The 18,980-nt window shown below is 41.0% G+C and overlaps 1 protein-coding gene across 1 annotated transcript; it reads left to right on the top strand.

Moving 5' to 3' along the window:
- Positions 1-505: 505 nt before the first annotated feature.
- LOC148009841 (zeaxanthin epoxidase, chloroplastic-like) lies at positions 506-17,118 on the top strand. Its single transcript, XM_087673397.1, has 16 exons — positions 506-1,314; positions 5,127-5,289; positions 5,427-5,501; positions 6,001-6,101; positions 6,545-6,657; positions 10,963-11,174; positions 11,300-11,391; positions 11,655-11,769; positions 11,878-11,981; positions 12,093-12,138; positions 15,685-15,749; positions 15,851-15,958; positions 16,059-16,113; positions 16,205-16,293; positions 16,524-16,611; positions 16,703-17,118. The coding sequence occupies exons 1-16, from the start codon at positions 608-610 to the stop codon at positions 16,808-16,810; spliced, it is 2,241 nt and encodes a 746-aa protein (XP_087529523.1). The 5' UTR covers positions 506-607; the 3' UTR covers positions 16,811-17,118.
- Positions 17,119-18,980: the final 1,862 nt, after the last annotated feature.

The following is an 18,980-nucleotide window of genomic DNA, read 5'->3' as shown; positions in this document are numbered from 1 at the left end:
ATGTCGCACTGCAGAGACTCGGCTTGTTTGACTTCTAAAACGCGTAGCATGTGTAGGCGTGACCCTTCTCTAAACTAGATCCTCCAAGTACACACATTTGCAACTACATTTGTAAGTATCTTGTAAGTTGTGTATTTGCATGATCTCGAGCAAGGAAAAATCGATATTGTTAAATGGGGTGCAGAACGAGTCTGATGAAAAAATATCAAGCTTTTCCAAACCTTGTTTGCTTGCTCGAGCCCAGATCATAGATGCTTGGCTGCCACGTAGCGAGCTGGAAGCCACAAGATAAGGGGGCTCGGAGAGGCAGCTTGACACAGAAGGAGCCACGTATGCAAAAGTGGTCCCCAGAGAGCGTGGCGAAATCCACCAATCAACGTGCCGTGCGATCGGTCAATCAGGACATCGGCTGACGTGTAACCAGCGGAGATGATGCCACGTGGAGGCCAGCCCTTTGCTGACTGTCTGTGTGGATAAAAGGCAGATTCTTTCTCCCAAGCCTCTCGGCATCACAAGCGAGCATTCTTCCGGGTCCGCAACGCCTTGCATTCTGCGCTTTGCCCCTGCTGTGCGTCCCCCGTCTCCTCACCTTCCCTTCTGTCTAGCTATGGCATCCCCCATTGCTGCCGCCGCCGCCGCCGCTTCTCCTTCTTCCCCGGCTTCCCTTCGCCTCTCAATGGCCGAGCTCAGCCCTGATAACCTCCCTCGCACGTCTCCCTCCTTCCCCGCACGCGACCACAGCAGATTATCCTTCCGGCGAGCCGTTCACCTCACATCACACCCTGGAGCAAGTCGAAGCACCGTTTGCACAGCTTCGTCCACACCATCGGCTCTTCGACAGGCCAACGGTGCCATTATCAACGAGATTGAAGATGCAAGTGGAGCTTCGACTTCGGCATCCTCTCTGTTGAGAAGCGCGGATATGGCGGATGGTTTGCAGGAAGGCTCGTGGAAGGTGTCAGATGATGCAGGCACGGCGGCTTCATTCCCGGCGTCTGTGCGCTCCGCGAGCGAGGATATGGTGGGAATGAATGGGGTAATGAGGCCGCCTAGGGTTATTGTGGCAGGGGGAGGGATCGGGGGCCTGGTGTTTGCCCTGGCTGCAAAGATCAAAGGCATGGATGTGAAGGTGCTGGAGAGGGACCTGAGTGCCATTCGAGGGGAAGGTCAGTACAGAGGGCCTATTCAGATTCAAAGCAACGCGCTGGCTGCCCTGGAAGCCGTTGATGAACGTGTAGCAGAGGAAATCATGGCGGCTGGCTGTATCACTGGTGACCGCATCAATGGTCTTGTGGATGGCATTAGTGGGAACTGGTAAGCGCATTTGCAGGTCACATTTACTTCTATATTTGTAAGTGCAGAAAGAGAAAACTTATTTCTTGCTTTCAAAAAGTTTAGTTTTGTGTTTAACTTTAATCTCTATAAAGTATGATCCATAGGCCGTGCAGATGATAAACTGCAGTGAATGATTTTGGTTCAACGGATCGTTAACTGTGATACTTTACTTACAAAAAATGAGGCACATGGAGCGCTGATCCAACTAGGTCATTATATCCCAAAATAGCTACTTTAGCATAGCTTTTTTCAAAAATACCATGCCAAAGTTCCACATGGTCAGTAGTGCTGGCACAGGCTGCCAATCTATCCCACAAACCACATCTAGTTAGGGATCATTTGGAGAATATAGGCTCACCAGCCATAGGATATTGCCTTCAAGCGTGATTTCAACTATTAGAAAATGACAATATACATCATTCTTGATAAGGACCGGCTGAAATCTCTCATGAACGACCATGAGCATACCAGAGTACATGTCATTCAAAGCCCCCAACATAAAACAAGCGAAATGCGAGGAATGCGAGGCAGTCCATATTCCTGCCTAAATCATCGTGACTCCTATGCTCAACAGCACATAAAACATCCCAATGATTATCATGCAGAATTTACCTGCCACCACATGTCTTGCTACTTACTTTGCGAGTAAATGCCACACACGTTCCAAGTGGCAACTTTCATATTTTTTCAAAGAAAGAAGACGAGACCCAAGGCTGGTTTTGCCTTGATTTAACTTTTTGTGCTAAACAATTCAAGAGTTCTCTCATCAAGAAAACCAGCTTGCATTGCAAATGAGTTCATCCTCTCACTTGCTGATTTTGAGGTAGAGGGATCCTCTCTCTTTTTTGGGATGGAGATGTGACCTGCGCATAGGAGCGTGGCTGGTGATCATTTGATGAAGGTTCCTTAGGGTCTTCCATCAAAGCATCAAAAGCATGTTTTGCATTTAATTAGCGGCTGCGCATTAGGACCAGGTTGAACTTTGGAACAGGCGAGTGCAATCTCGGAACATGGAACCATTTCTTCCCCCTCCTCAGCATCTGAATCAAGCCCCAAAGCCTCCACCACCTGATCAGTAAAAGCAGTGTCATGACTTTCGTATTTGACAACCCTGATGGTGACAAAAGTTTGGGCTGAAGGTCTATCTTCAAAGTTGCTGGCCTCTGCCCCTCAATGATTCTGCCCTGGACTGTGCCTGTTGCAGAAAGGAAACCCTAGAAGTATCTGCAGTACAAAGCAGGCTGTCCTGCAGTCTATGCCTGTGTCTTAAACCCTCTCTCTTTGTTTTGAGTGTGTATTTGCCTCATGTCACTGCCTGCTCAAAGACAATACCCTACTTCAGGTCGCTGTCTGCAAACACTGCAGCTCGTCCTGGTCCTGTTTTCACTGCCCGCACAGGGGCACTGCTCTGCTGCAAATGGCTGCATGGACTGCAACCTTCTCTGTGGGTCACAGCTCACTTGTCTTTTACCCTGCGGGTCGCTCAATCACTCCAATCGCTTCACCCTCCAGCAATCTGCACAGGCTCACACACCTGTCTGGAGCATCTCTCTCTCTCTCTCTCTCTCTCTCTCTCTCTATATCTGGCTGCCTCAGCCCTGTGCGCAGAAGCAGGGCAGAATTGCGCAGGCCTGCAGGCCCAATAGAGGCAGAGCGAGGGGTCAGGTCGCTGCACCAGAAGGGTCATGACAGGGCGCCATCTCTTCGTCTCTCTCTCTCTTTTATTGTGAATAAGTGTACTCTCTCTCTCTCTCTCTCTCTCTCTCTCTCTCTCTCTCTCCACGTTCACTATTTTCTTTCATTGTGATCATACACTATCCGCGTCTCAACACTCTGACAAGGTGTCTTCAATGGAGGAGAAAATTAGTTACACCCTTGTAAGTGCTATACACACTTCGTAGAAGGCCCGATCAATGCAGAAAATATTAAATATTAGTGATTTTGGGAATCTCCCAATTCCTATTTTTTGAATATTAAATAGGTGGTATTCGGATAACATGCCTATAAGTTTCTCAAAATTTATGATGTGACCTATCATTGGAAAGCATTTGAAAAATAAAATCTATTGAGCTATAGAATGCTCGATTTGGAGTTATAGTGTTCAAGTTATGACAAATCCAAAGATTTGACCACGTGTCTCAAACTTATGAGAATTTCCCATATTCTCTAATTTGACAAATTGAAATGGGGCTCATAGTTACTAGCAAAAAATAGTTAGAGCTCCAAAGTCTCCATTAGAAATGGGGCTCATAGCCAGGAGATGACGAATTGAAAGAAGATTTGGTAGATCAATCGAAGAAAGAGGACAAAGGATGCCTTTTTCATCCTATGAACGCTAGTAGTTGCTAATATCATCCATTGTTACAACCCAATCCTCACCTTGTGATCGTTATCTTCCAGCTTTTTATTTTTCTTGTATTTGTAGATACCACTTGTTCTTAAGACATGATCTTTGGATCATGTACCTTTTTAACTTCCTATCTTGGGGGGAGTTAAGGTAAGGTAAGGTAAGCATATTGATAGCTTAACCAATAGTAGACTATAAGGTTAAGGGACTGATCTTGCATTATTGGATGGGTGGCTTTTAGGTTGGAATGTTGTCATGAAAGATTGGTTTGTGTAGAAGTGGTTATGGTACTTTGTTTTGGAATTGGCTCCTTGTCCTCAATGACAATTTCCTCTACCATTTGGTTGGGATGAAGATGCCTTTGAGGAAGTAGTTATCATCTATGGTTAGCTTTAAACCATCAAATTTGAATTGCTGACACCATTCAACCATTCATCCTTTCAGTGACCTAGATATAGGGCCAACTTTGCTACATACAATTTGCACTATCTAAATCTCATTTGGTGGGGACCCTGCTATCCTAGCTGCCTTCGGAGCATGATGGTGTGGCGAATGCCTTATGAGCTTAGGTCTGGATGACTCCTTTAAGTTTTCAGTATATTACTTCTACATTATTGGACCTTGAGTCTGCACTCAAGTTGAAGGGAGACTGTTGTTTTTAGAGTGGCCAGCTCTAATCAAAAGTCTCGTAAACTTGAGCAAGTACACAAAAAGAAAAGTATGTTTCACACATGCATATGAATGCTTGCTTGATGATTGCTCCACAGAGACGTCTCTTGCCATGCCCCTGGTCAGCTTTGTTAATTTGTCACAAGGTTGGCAAAACACTTTGGCAATACATTTTATCTTTACATGCAAGGTCTTAGATTAGCAGGAGGGGTGGTATTGCTGAGCATACAGGGAAAAGAAAAAACTACCAGCAACATCATAATGATGGTGATCAGTCTACAATAATGCCTTACTGCACCATCAATTTTGTGGCCCACTCACTCTAGCCTCCCAAACAGCCGCCCAATTACTTCATTGCCGGATGCCTAATTCTTGTTAACCAAGCCCAAACTGGATAACCGTGCCCCTTCCTTCCCAAACCTTTGGTGTCCTGTAGTTTAGCAGTAACCGACTCTTGTAAGCATGGACATGTAAATTGTGACCTAGGACAGGCCTTTCACTTGATCAAATATATCAAACCATGTAGTCCTCTGATCTAGGACCAACTAATTATATCCATGTTATTTTGAGGATTTGGAAATTCTTCTCTGGTGTAGTCACTTCAACTAATAGATAATGTACCTTCAAATGAATAATCATGGGGTAAGCCTTGATTTCTATATTGATTGTCAAGTTACTGTTTGATCATAATGTATTCAATGGCACTGAGGTTTTCTGTGGTTTTGGCCTGCAAGTTCTTCATGGTAAAGCTGCTATAACAGTTTCCTAACTGCAGGTACATCAAATTTGATACTTTCACTCCTGCTGCAGAAAATGGACTACCAGTGACCAGGGTAATCAGTCGAATGACTTTGCAGCAAATATTAGCCAAGGCCGTTGGACCTGAGATTATAGAGAATAGTAGCAACGTTGTTGACTTCGAAGACAATGGTTCTGAGGTAATTGAGTTCTTCTAAAACAGATGCCTACAAAACCATCAGACAAGTAGTCATGATTTTTGCCTCGTAACTAACCATGAAAAAAACCAACTGGTTTATCGTGTAAATGGTTCCCCATTCCTTGTTCGTTGTCGTAGGTCACCGTGGTGTTGGAAGATGGCCGGAGACTACATGGTGACCTGCTTGTAGGTGCTGATGGCATTTGGTCGAAGGTTAGTCCCTGTCCATGACGTTTATCTCAGCAAGTTCAGATCATTTTAGATACTTGTAGGAGCTGTGTGCTTACAATTGTAGGTGCAAGGCTTGAATTTCAGCTTCTGAAATGGATTGTGCTGTGCACTAGAGTTCAACTGTTGTAAGGACGTATAAAGCATTCAGCATGTTTGAATACTGATATCAGTAATTGATGCGTCCGTGGTTTTTTTTCTCGATTTGTAGGTGCAAGGTTAGAAATTTAATGGCATTGGGACAGGGGATGGCCCTCGCGCGCCCCTAAGCTCCTTTTCTTGTTCTTTTTTTTTTCTGTCCCATGATTCTATGAGTTTAACCCTTGCCCTGGCATGTATAAAATGCATCATACCATTGTCCATTGGAAAGCTAGTGTTGTGAATGTGCATTTACGTCAATCAGCTTGTTTTTAGAAGGTCAAAATTTTCCTTCTATTGGAGAGATCACTAGAATTTTCATTGAGCCTGTAAGTCCTGTATTTAGGTGCGGACCAAGCTTTTTGGACCTTGCGAGGCGACATATTCGGGTTATACTTGCTACACAGGAATAGCTGATTTTTTACCTCCAGACATCGATACAGTTGGGTACGTGTATATGGAGTTTCATGCAATCAACTTAAACTTACGGTATCTGAAATGTCCCATTTCCAAACATGAATGTGAGCACTTCATGAAGGTTTTGTGAGTGCGTATGAAAAGGGCTGTAGTAACTCATAATGTTGGGACTTGCTTCAAGTACCCATATGCCTTCCAACAGGCTCAAGATGGAGGAACTTATATAAACTACAATAATGCAGAGTCCAGACGGAGGTGAGAGAGGAATAAAATCATACGAATGGAGTTGTTTGAAATATCTCTTAGGCTGAGAAATAAGTTTGTGCATCTACTTATGACCAGTTTTTCTGACCCTATCTATTTGCGGCCGGTAGCTTAAAAATAAAAAGTTGTTTGTTTAGTGCTGCTTATGCACACCACGAAAGAACTAATATGATTCCTGGTGATAAATGGGTGGTTGGCTGGTTTTGAAGGTATCGTGTTTACTTGGGTCATAAACAATATTTTGTCTCTTCTGATGTGGGATATGGAAAGATGCAATGGTATGCATTCTATAATGAGCCCGCAGATGGGGTCGACAGTGGAGGTACGAAGTAGGTTTAATCTTTCATGTTAGAAATGGAAAGGTAGATAGGTTGATTTTGTTTGACATGATGTACTCAGCTCTATTTATTCATGGACAAAAGCGCATGAATGTTAGTACTCGAATAAAGCCTACAACATGCACTGCTCTCAATGGTTTGCAAAGTTGTAGTTGCACTCTAGTCAGTAATCTTCTGGGAAACTCCCAATTGTTTGGAAAATTTCTGACCAAAGAAAACTTTGCATGTAACTGAGATCATGTATCTTTTAACAAGTTAAAGCTTATTAAATTGGGCTGAACAGATATACATCAGGTTCAGGATCCCGATTTTGTGCTTGCTCTTTTAATTTGACATAGTTTGAGCCCTGATATTGCCTCGCATAAAGCATCAAAAAAACTGACAAGCTCAAAATCCCAAGGAAGAACTGAAGAGATTTCAAAATTCAATTGAACTTATTATTTATGTGACAGGACATCATTGAAATTACAACAGGCTTTGCAGAATCATCATGTTTGTCACTCTTTCCTGGAATAATGAGGCGACATTAGTTGCACCTAACCTGCTCCCTGAGAAAGCCCTTCCATCATAGAGATACCTTGTAGCAACTCTAATGCTTCGATTAAGTTGGTCCCAACTTATAACCAAGCTTATAAGTGAGTAACCTAACCAAGGGCAAAGTGTTTAAAGGAATTAAGATTGTGTTGATACATCTGTCCAAACATGGTCAACTAGTATGTTTGAGAAAGTTGTTGGTTACATTTTTGTTAAGCTCTAAAAGCTTTTCCAAGAACTAAAAGAATTCGTACCTTTAAGAGATGTTTATATTGAAGTTGCTTGATGACTCAGATTTCATCTACTTTAGCTATTCCATTGAGAAAGTGTCAAGCTAATGTAAACTTACATTCTATTCAAGGGTGGTGGTGCACTTAAAATACAAGCAAGTGCATTATTGAAGCACCAAAATATGATAAAATACTGAGTGAGTGGGCAGCCAGTCTATTTATAGATGTCTAGGTTCTCTGAAATTAGGGTTTGGCAATAGACACTCTCTAGTAACACATTTTTAAAAAATGAAAGTTTCGTAATTTAATTAATTAAGCTTGTTTTGGGGCTGTTTAATATGGCCAATCAATATATAATGCATTTTTAGCTCAATAGACCTTGCATCAACTCAACCATAGCTATGGCATTTTTACTCTTCCAAGAGCAAACTACATTGTATGAGAATCAACAGGGATCAAACAGGGGTTCCTGCCTCTTGAACAAGCTCCCACTAGCCTTGGGAATCCAAGCATGCCACTTCAAATTAGACCAAGTCATAAAGTTGGACCTATTGAAACAAGTCTTATCTATAAATGCATGCTCGGCGGACGCTAATGGATGGGTGGCTGTATGAGGTGGGGGATAGGTGGTTGCATAGGATAGAAATGTGGGTATCTAGACGCTGCATGTGGCATCAAAGTGCCTGATATGGTGATTCTAGATGTGTCCCAAAGGAGGTGATCGATTGGTGTGTGGTCCTAATGTTGAAAAGGTGTACGGTAGCCCATTAGGTAGTGACATGTTGGCAAACTGTGTCGCCACTTAGGAAATGGGAGAGTATAGTGGGCTTGAGATACATGAGTGGGATACCCTTGTGGACAGATCCCTATGATGGTTGGTTTAGGGGATATACACCCACCATGGGTGCACCTCCACCACCTGGTTGTGTGAATGAAGAGGTTTTAAAGAGAAATGATGTGCCTACATGTCAAGATACCCTCAATGTGATGTGTGGTTGGACACATGGAACGGAGAATGGTGATATGAAAAATGGATGTAGAAAGGTGTAAATGATGTGGATGCAGTGGAAGAGAAGTGTGGGATTGGTGGGATTGGAAATTGAGATGTAGATGAGGTAGGTGTGAATGGAGACGAGTGATCTTTCTGACATTGAAAATTAGATGATGATGGAAATGATAATGCACCAACTTCAGACTAACTATGAGAAATATAACTTGAAGGAAAATTTTGGAGGAGGGCTACTTGACTTTTTTCTTATATTGTATTTATATATAAGTATTTGTCCTCTTTAGGACTTAAACTTGCATGAAGGAGGCGAAGTCTATGAAGGTTTGTACATTGTGTCTGTCTCTCGAATAGGATGGCCAGTTCCATATGGAGGTTCCATCCTTCTTGCAAAAACATTAGACGTGTGCATTGAATCTAAGGGTAAATGATTAATGTTACCTTCTAGTTGGTGTTGGGCTCAATGCATCAGGATCAATTTGTATTCAACCCATGAAATCTCATATGGTTGTAAGCAACATGGTAGTTAGATGTTTCTCCTCCTTTGAAGGAATTTTGCAAAGCAAGCTGAGAGAACCACTCTTTCTCGGTTTTTGGAAAAGGTTGTTTAGGAGATTGTAGTGAGGATGAGGTCGAGGCCATCTTCTCTCCAAAGTTCTTTGTCTTGGATGTCGAGCTTTCATATCAAGGCCTAGGTTTCTTCAAAGAGTACCTAGCTCTGATACCCATGTAAAGAAATACTTGATCACCAAAGATAAACACAAGTGTACAACAAAGCACAAAGTGATAATCAGAGAACTCAAAGGTGATTCTCAGCAAAGGTGGTGTAGGAGTCTGAAAGTGGTGAGGATGCGGTTGAGGCCATCTTCCCTTCAAAGTTCTTCGTCTTAGACTTCAAGCTTTCATATCAAGGCCTAGGTTTCTTCAAAGAGGACCTACCTCTAATGCCACATAAAGAAATATTTAAGCACCAAAGATAAACACAAGTGTACGACAAACAAAAAGTGATAATGATAGAAGTCAAAGGTAAATATTGAGTCAAAGCCAATGAAAATGGGAGAAGAATGAATAATGAATAACTATGATGCTCAATGCTGTAAACACACTATGTAGAATGAATATAGAACCTTGAACTTGTACTCTGAATGGATCCCAAAATGCATCAGTCAGCCATTTATGTGATCCGCAGCTGCAAACCACAGATATGTGTGTCTGGAGTAGGCTGAAACAGGCAGTGGCAACTCTGAGGCAGCGGGCAACAGGCTGAGAATGATTAGGATGATGCAAGCGACAGTTGTGACTGCAAAACCCGGCTTTTTGCTGCCCCTGGAAGACTGGCAACTGCTGCACAGTGTGCAATCAGACTGAAGAAGGGCTTTCACAGCAATCTGCTGCCAAAAGATGATGGCAACAGCTGGTAAACTGCATGAATAGGCTGTAGATGAGTTGCCAGTGGCAAATGCAGCAATCGGGGCAGTTAAAGGACAGGTTGCATGGAGCTGCCCACAAGTTGGCAGCACCACGAACTGAGATATCCACCAAGGAGTGGTATAGACACCAGTGGGAAGAAGGCACCAGCTGACGATGAACTTGCAATTATGAGATGGGCTGAGTTGAAGGGTAGCCTCCCAAATTAGGGTTTGTCTTAGGGGATGCTAACACTCTCTAGAAAAGTTGGTAATAAACATTTTTTGGGCTGTTTTAAAGAGCCAATCAGTTTGTAATGCAGTTTTAGCTCAACATTTCTCAATATACTAATCCATTTTTGCTTTAGGTTGTGTGGCCAACAAATATTTTCACATGCATCAACAGTTGAATGTCAGAACCAAAGGGATTGAATGGCTGATTTTTCATGTGTGCACTACTGCAGTTCATGTAGCTGATGTTGAAGCACAATCTGAAGAATGTTAGAGATTCCTATGAGAAGTTTGCCCAATACTAACCTGCAATACCATCTCAATCCATTTTCTTTTTGTATTTCAAAACTGTTCAGGTTCCATTTGCATTTTTTGTCTCGAGATCTAGGGTTAAGGGGCCCATAACTTTATGCCTTTTTTAAGCAACACACCCCCCAGCTGATTTTCATATGTAACAAGCAAATGACACATAGTTTTTTGATTGTTTTACTCTTTTTAAAGCCATCAAACAATACTTGCATGTGACTATGGCCTGCCCTTACGTGCTGTCAATGTCGCGTGATCCCTTCTTCCATAACTACATGTACTTGACCTAAAAGTTCAAATGCTACAAGTTTTTTTAATTCGATTAGAAGACAATGTGTATTATTCATCCATAATTTAAAAAGTACATATTTGATCTAAATATTTAAATATTTAAATTAATAGGACCCTTAAATGTGACTCTATTGGCCCCTCTACACTAAGAGTGGATCACCCTTGAATGAAATTTGTGACTTGTGAATGATCTAAATTTAGGGGCTCGAGTTTTTCTGCTTAAAATAAAATAAATTAAAATTGTTGCATACATGTAGGGTGATCTGAATTGTTATTTTTGCGCAGATAAAAAGGATAGATTGTTGAAATTGTTTGCAAATTGGTGCGACGGAGTAATTGACCTGCTCCTTGCAACACCTGAGGAGATGATACTTCGCCGAGACATATATGATAGAGTTCCGATATTTTCCTGGAGTAAAGGTCGTGTTACCCTTCTCGGTGATTCAGCACACGCCATGCAACCCAACATGGGACAAGGAGGTTGTATGGCCATTGAGGTAAAATACAACATTCTTTCTCTTTCTTCAGTTATGTTGTGTTGAGCTGTATGGTCTTTAAACGGTGAAACCTTGGAGATTGACTTTTAGTAACACATAGAAAAAGGCTGTGTATACATTGACAGGATGGTTACCAACTTGCATTAGAACTTGAGAAGGTATGGAAAGAGTCCCACAGCAAGAACCAATCTGTCGACATAGCTGCTGCTTTGAAAAGGTAATGCCATTAGCTGTTACCGCAATTTCATTAACATGACCACCATGTACATCAAGTTATGGAAAACCAAAAAGTCTCATACTTATACAAACAGGATAGGTCAAAAAGACATACACAAGTCTATCAGCTAATAACTAACAAGAGCCTTTAAATTACATTTTCATGACTTGGAGGCTCTTATCCAGCTACGCAAATTTTTTCCCCTTTGTTTGTGTCTTTTGACATATAAGTCTGATGTCCTAGAAGTGCATTGGAATGTTCAGGTATGAGAGTGAGAGAGTGTTACGAGTTGGAGCAATTCATGGCATGGCTCGTATGGCTGCTATTATGGCTTCAACATATAAGCCTTACTTAGGTGTAGGACTTGGACCCTTGGAGGTAATTGCAACATTCATGCTCTGGAAAGCCTTGTGGTATTGAGTTCTTTGTAGATGGTTGTGATCTGATTTACTTTCCATATTGGTGTTCGTGTTCTCTACTTGTTAGTTCTTGACAAACTTGAGGATACCACATCCTGGGAGAGTTGGGGGCAGATTTTTCATAAGTATCTTCATGCCAATCATGCTCGGTTGGGTTCTTGGTGGCAACAGGTAGAAATTTTAGCTTGGTCATGCCTGGTTTTGCTCGATCTTCAAGCAACTTCAGTAACTAAGCAGTTTTCTTTTGTTTTTGTTGTTGTTTTGCTTTTTTTTGGGTGGCAGCTCTAAACTAGAAGGAAGGGCTCCCAGCTGCAGACTTAGTGACAAGGTATGCCCTTGCTCCGGGACTGCCCAGCATAGTGCAATGTTTGCTTTGTCTCTTTGTTTCCTTGATGCTTTTGGTAGTAGATCATCATTTTGATTCCTTTACAGTCTCTTTTATGATGATTGATTCATAGATTTGGGATTCCAGACCTTAGATGGTTACCTTCTGTCTTATCACTTGTATGAGAGCTGGGATTCAGCCGGATTTGTGGATATTAGCACACATTTTTCACTCTGTCAGCTTTGATGGAAATGGAGTCGAATTGCTATAGGTGAGGAATAATGAGTTACTTGAGGATGAAGTATTCAGGTACTAGCAGCTAGAGCAAAAAGGATCTACAGTAGAGATTTTTGACTTGTCCTTGGCTTGTCAAATGGCTTTCAGTCTTTGCAGACAAAGTTTGCATGTCCTGAGGGTCTAGTAGATGTCAAATTTTCTGAAGTAATCATGCATTATAGCTTATGGAATAACACTTGCCACTATCAAGTGGTATGGTTTGTGCAGAAAACTCCAAAGGAACAGCTCACAACCTTTAGCAGTACACTGATAGCAAACAGGTCTTTGGACTGCACAACTGCAAGGAAGCATGGATGAAGAAATTCAGACCAAGGCTCTATTATCATAAAGCACACATGAGAGCATGCATGAAAAGATAGAGAACTTGATAGGGTTGACTAGGGTAAAGATGTGATCAGTTGCCTAAAGGCATTTCTTGTTGGAAAATATAGTCACAAAAATCTGACAACCAGGTAGGTGGGAAAGAAAGCAGAGGAGAGAGAGAATCACAGAACTAATGTCAACCACCTTAGAAAGACTCTGTCATTTGAGCTACACCAGCAAATATATACTGGCTACTGTTTGCAATAATGAAATGTCATAGTCCTAGGGGCCACATCCTTTTGGCCTCCTTACCCTAGATGATGAATCTGTAGGATGCCCTTGAATTGGCGATGATGGACTGGCCTCCAAGACAAGAAACCTTTAGCACAATGCACAATGATACTAGCAAGTACACTTGAACTGGGATTTGGTCCTTTGTGGACATTGACATTGAATACTATGATCCTTCCCATGTCCTTAGCTTAGAATTTGGAGTCGGCTCATGTCATGCCTTGGGAGGTGCATCTCTTGACCACTCACAATTGTGCCACTTTTGCATCATTTTCATTTATATCTTTCCTCCTTAGACATAAATCTTTGCTACACGAAGTGATAGTGTTTCCTTAGGTAGTATTAGAATTCCATCCTATCCTTTTTTTTCCAACATTTCGATATATAATACAAATCAAAATGTCTGATCACGAGGGAAAGAGAAGTGGGTGTGCATGTGCTTGTGTAATTGCGTTTGTGTGCATGTATTCATGTGTGTGTGCGCTTTTTTGTGCATAATGTACATTTTCATACTCTAGTAGGTTATGTTTAGTCGTGTGGCATGCTAAAAGTGCTCTTCTATAGATACTCCTTGACCACTTTTATATGCTCTAAATTAGTAAAAAATGATTGTATTTTTAGCAATTTCACACAACACAATTAGTCCACAAGTGCACAATGACCTTGTCTATCGATATTGGTCTCCAACTGACTTTAAATTGTTTAAAATGTAGAAGAACGAATCAACTTTCCAAATTCTAACATTTACAATCAACATTTGAGTCCAATTTCATGCAACATTTGCTCAACAATTGTCTTACGTGCTCCCCTTGCCACACTATTTCTCTCACAATTTCTCACAATGAAACTACAAGTTGTTTAAAAAGCGCACACGGCTCAAGATCTTAAAGAGAGTAGGGAATCTCATCTCTTTGTGCTGTAATAGTCCGTTTCAATGATATTTAGATTAAAAATAGCAGCATATCCTAGTATAATTGGAGTTAAAGAGCTGCCCAATGGATTCCCCATACCAGTATTAGAAGATTGGCAGCTCTCTTGACTCCATACCATTGTCAATGTATACTTCATGGCTAAAACCAACACTTTCTAGAGCAAAGAAGAAACAAATGGTTGACTCCAAACTTGTGCTACTCAAATGAGCTCCTTCAACGACTTCTACAACAAAGTAGAGGAAAAATGGTTGCCTCAAAACTTATATTGCTCAAATAAGAGAGAAAAAGATCCCAGATAGTGAAAATCAACTTTCTAAACGAGTCATCGACTGCTTCTTAATCAAAATTTGAATTTGATTAAGGGCTAATTATTGGTAGTTGATTAATCATAAGTGAGGTGCTCATTGGACCAAACTTAAGCACGAAGCTTACTTTACATCTTTAGTGACTTCTTATTGGGTGAACCTTTTCAAATTATCTTTAAGTCTTAGAAGAACTACACCTTTTCTACGTTCCTTTGGAAATGCACATTTCCCAAGTTCCACTTGCTTGTCCACTGCATGTTGCGTGTCAAATTCTTCACTACCCGGTGCATTGGTTACCAAGCCAAGAGCTAGGGTTACAAGAATTAGAGTATTTTCATTATATCACTAAGTTCATTTCTCAGAGGCTCTTTGATCCTAATCAATGGAGATTTTTTGGCATTATTTACATACCATGAAGCTGCATATTGCTTGCCTTTAAGAATATAATCCACATGCTTTGGCTGGTCAGTTTTTTCACTTGCTGGTTATATGCTGTATTCTGTACTAGTTTTAATTATTATATGCAAGTTTATCATGATCCTCAGCTGTCTGTCACATTTAATGATCCCTCAGGCAAATGGATAATCATTTAATGCATGTTGCATGTTCAAATACTTGAATTGCAAGCCTCCAGAAACAAGCTCACATGTGGGCGGCATTGCAAGATCGTACTTGGCCACATAATGCATTCATTTGTGGAGTTTCAACATGGTTGTATTGGAATGCATATTTAGGATGCAATATTAGTTGTTCTGAATGCTCTGTATCTCTAGAATTATATGGATCCTGATCAGCCAGGATAGACCTTCTGAAAAGCCTGCATAGTTTGAGACAAGAAGGAAATAGAGTCCAGCTGGGCAAGGCAAAAACCAATCATAGATAAATGATGCACATTGGAAGATTTTTTTAATAACCTGCATAGTTCAAGATAAGAAGAAAGTATCAATAGAGTTAAGCAAAAGGATAAGCAATAGAGGCAAAGGATACATGAATTGGAACTGTTTTCAATGTTTTTGGTATAGGCTATGTTCACACTGAGGATGACCTCTTTGTACATCGTTATGTATTTTGTTTCATGAAGGGGGAGCAGTTGGGTGGGTGTGCACATGTATGCGCACGTGTGTGCATGTGTGTGCATATGCACAGATGCATTATATGCACATGCATCTGTGCATACATGTGCATGTGTATACATCTGTGTGCCCATTCGCACATGCCCCTTGCACATGTATGGGCATGCATATGTACGTGATGTGTAATTGCTTTTCCACAAACAAGGTTGTAATCGTTGAAAATTAATACAGTGCTTACAATACTGGATCTTTAGAATGCATAAACTTAAACAATCAAAATCTCAACCTTCCAATGATGTTGATGATTCAAATTGCTAAATTTATAGAGCTGTGTAACTTACATGACAGGCCAACAGTGATTTAAGGTCATGGTTCATTGATGACGATGCCTTGGAGCGAGCTACAGATGCAGAGTATGTCCAAAAGTAGAAAAAGATGTTCTCATGTTCACCATATTCCACTGCTGGAAAAGTAAACGTAGTTGATTTCACATCATCTTTTGCCTTTGATGTAGCTGGTACCTGACTCCAGTCAAAGTAATGATGTCCGAATTGAATTTGGAAACCGCTGGTTCTGACATCATACCCCTCATCCAGGAAGACAGTGCTACAATTTGCATTGGGTAACTCAACATCATACATTTTATAATTTACAGCATATCTTTCAATTCAGTACAACCAATGGACCTCGAACAACTCAGAATTTTTCGTATGACTATGCAGGAGTGGTCATTCTGAAAAGTCAGAAGGCAATTTTGTGCGGATCAATGCACCAGGGGTATAGAACACATTTTGTTTTCCTGGTTCAAATTCTTGGTACTAGACTCATTCCTTGAACTTTAGTATAAGGAGTGTATCAATTGTTCCAGGTGTCCAACAAGCATGCAGAAATTGTATTCCGCGAAGGAGCATTCTACCTAACAGATCTTCGTAGCTCTAGTGGTACATGGATTACCGAGTATGTGGTTCTATACTTTTGTACTCCATCATGTATGATTCCAATTGATAACTTTTTTCGGGACAACCATGGCTAATTACAGTAACTCTTTTCCTTAGATGGCATGACTTATACATGACCTTCAATACTTATAGTTGACATAGATTGCTATCGGTCCTTTTTACCAGTGCAGTAGTCTTGTTTTAGCATGTGCTTGGCAGTTTTGCTAATCTCTGCATTTATATATGCAGCATTGAAGGCAGGCGGTACCAGATGCCCTCATTACTACCGACAAGAATACGCCCAGGCTTTATTATTTCATTTGGAACTGATCCAAAAGTAATAAGCTTTCCTTTGTAATATGAAATTCTTACAAGGCATTACTGTGAGCAATTCCTGACATGCCTCAAATTTGTTATCCATTGCATAGGCGGCATTTAAAGTGAAGCTACGCAAATCGATGGTGCCTCAGCAAAGAAATTATCAATCTCTTGCAGCATCCGAGTCAAAATTGCCAGCAACAGCAGCAGCAAGCTAGATCATTATCGAGGGAGAACGCATCTCCTCATCAACCCTTTGTTATATACCATAAAATGTTCTATCAAGAGAACCATGTATTTACTTGAAGGGGCCTCAACTGTGGCAAAAAGCTCCTGAAATATTTTCGAGTGAGCTTTGTATGAAATCTGAATCCTGTATAATCTATTCTTGCACGGCCAACAATTGTATTGATGATTTAGTTGGCCCAAAGGAACTATAATTCAGCCGCATGAAGAACCATTGCTAAAGCCTGTTGTAACTTATATGACCTTGTGGAATCATGTGCCTTATGCAATTTAATGATAATGACCTTGTTGCATTATGCACCTTACATATTGTGATTATAGTTAGAGATATTGTGATTATAATTAGAGTGTCATGGCCTCATGATTGTAACAATGGTAAATGCATCATCTATAACATTCCAACTTAAAATCAGTTGTAGCACCAGAAACGCTTAACCATCACCATCTTCTTTCCGCAGTTGGAGTAGTGTAGTCCATACTTGTTTGAGATAGGCAATGGGTTCAACCACTTCGTATCGACAGTGAGCACCTTTATCAACGTGGTATTGGAGGGCTCAAAGCTTGCTCGTCAATTAGAGTAGTTATCCTTGCAAGACCTATCAGTTCCCTTTCTTCGACCATCAGGATTCCGTCCATGTGCAGAGGATTGCCAGTTCACCAGTTTCATACTCGAGCCACCCTTGGGAGTGTTCTGGTTGTAGGATGATGGGGCCATCTTGCAGCAGACTATCCTAGGGCTCGCTAGAGGAAGACCTCCTTTCAATAAGGTGCAAACATACGAGAGCAATTACCTGCAACTATTTATGCAACCAAACCCAACGAACTTACCTGTAGCTATTACTTTCCCAATCCACAGTGGAAGCGCCAACGATCCCAGTCCCCCGGTAGTTGAACTAGTCGACTTCGTCACACCCTCTTAGCACCGTTGCAAATGTGCTAACATCGAGAGCACCATCAACCCAACTCTTGCTAAGAAGTGCCTGTCTCGTCCAAAACCTCCAGTGCGTCGTCGAGAGCCTCAATCGGGCACGAGACCTGATCACATAGCCGGCCATCCTCAGTTCTATCCCATCCCTCCATACCGCGAGCTTTGCTGGAAGAGTTTTTGATGATGGGGTGGAAGAGCTGCAACGCAGAAGTATAAACGAAGCATATTTGTGCAGAAATGATTCACCATTCCTGCTTCCATTTGGCAAAAATTGGTTTCTGGAAAATGACCCATCGTAGGGCAAAGAAGAGCAATTACAATCTCCACGTGTGACCAAACATATGTCACATTAGTCGCCCTTCCTTATGTCTTTGGGCTAAGTAAAGCTTGAATCAAGAAGTTCAATTGGAAAGTTGTTGCTAGGAAATTACGCACTAAGGATAGATTGGGAGGATGGACAAGGGTAAACACTTACTGCCTTTTTTGTCCAACATGGGAAGAAACAGTTAAGCATCTTCTTTGGACATGTAAAGAAGTCTCAATAATTTAGGAAAAAATGAAATATTGGTTTAAGGCAACAAGCCTAGATGAACTTGTCCAAATGAGTAAGCTTTCATTATGTCTTTGGGCTAAGTAAGCTTGAATCAAGAAGCAAACCTTTCATCAAATATCTAACATTATTGTTCACGGTACCACAACTTCTTGATGCCTACGTTGTGCATCAATATAATCCTATTTTTCTACAAATGGTCTATTTCTAGGCTGAGAAAATTTTGTATTATAGTCACCTACTTGCACATAAGTAAACAATTCGTTGCAATTTTATTATATAAAAAATCCTTTAAACATAAAATTCATACACACAACAAGAAGCATGCTCCTATAATACTCGAAGGCATTGCAATCTTTTTCATGCCACACGAGGAAAGGACAATCAACAGTCAACAAGATAAGCATTGCTACAATATCAATAAGTGGTAAAAGACCTGAGTTCAAACTTTTAGTTATTTGCATAAGGATTAATTGCATGTGCTCTCAAAATTTATCAAGTGAATGTAGGACAAAAACAAGTGACATGCAAGAAAAGCCAAGCTTTCAATTGCAATAAAAGTGAAATTATAATCAATACTCAAAAATGCTCAAGAGGCAAGGGCACATAGAAGTCTCAAGTAACTTTAAGGAAATATAAGAGACCATTGGCATTGAATTCTAAA

This window comes from Lygodium microphyllum, chromosome 30 (genome assembly GCF_053477565.2).
Source record: "Lygodium microphyllum isolate KBCC chromosome 30, Lygodium_microphyllum_v1.1.10, whole genome shotgun sequence".
Classification (NCBI taxonomy): Eukaryota; Viridiplantae; Streptophyta; class Polypodiopsida; order Schizaeales; family Lygodiaceae; genus Lygodium; species Lygodium microphyllum.
Note: the sequence above shows the minus strand (reverse complement) of the source record. Positions and strands in the feature narration are given on the sequence as shown.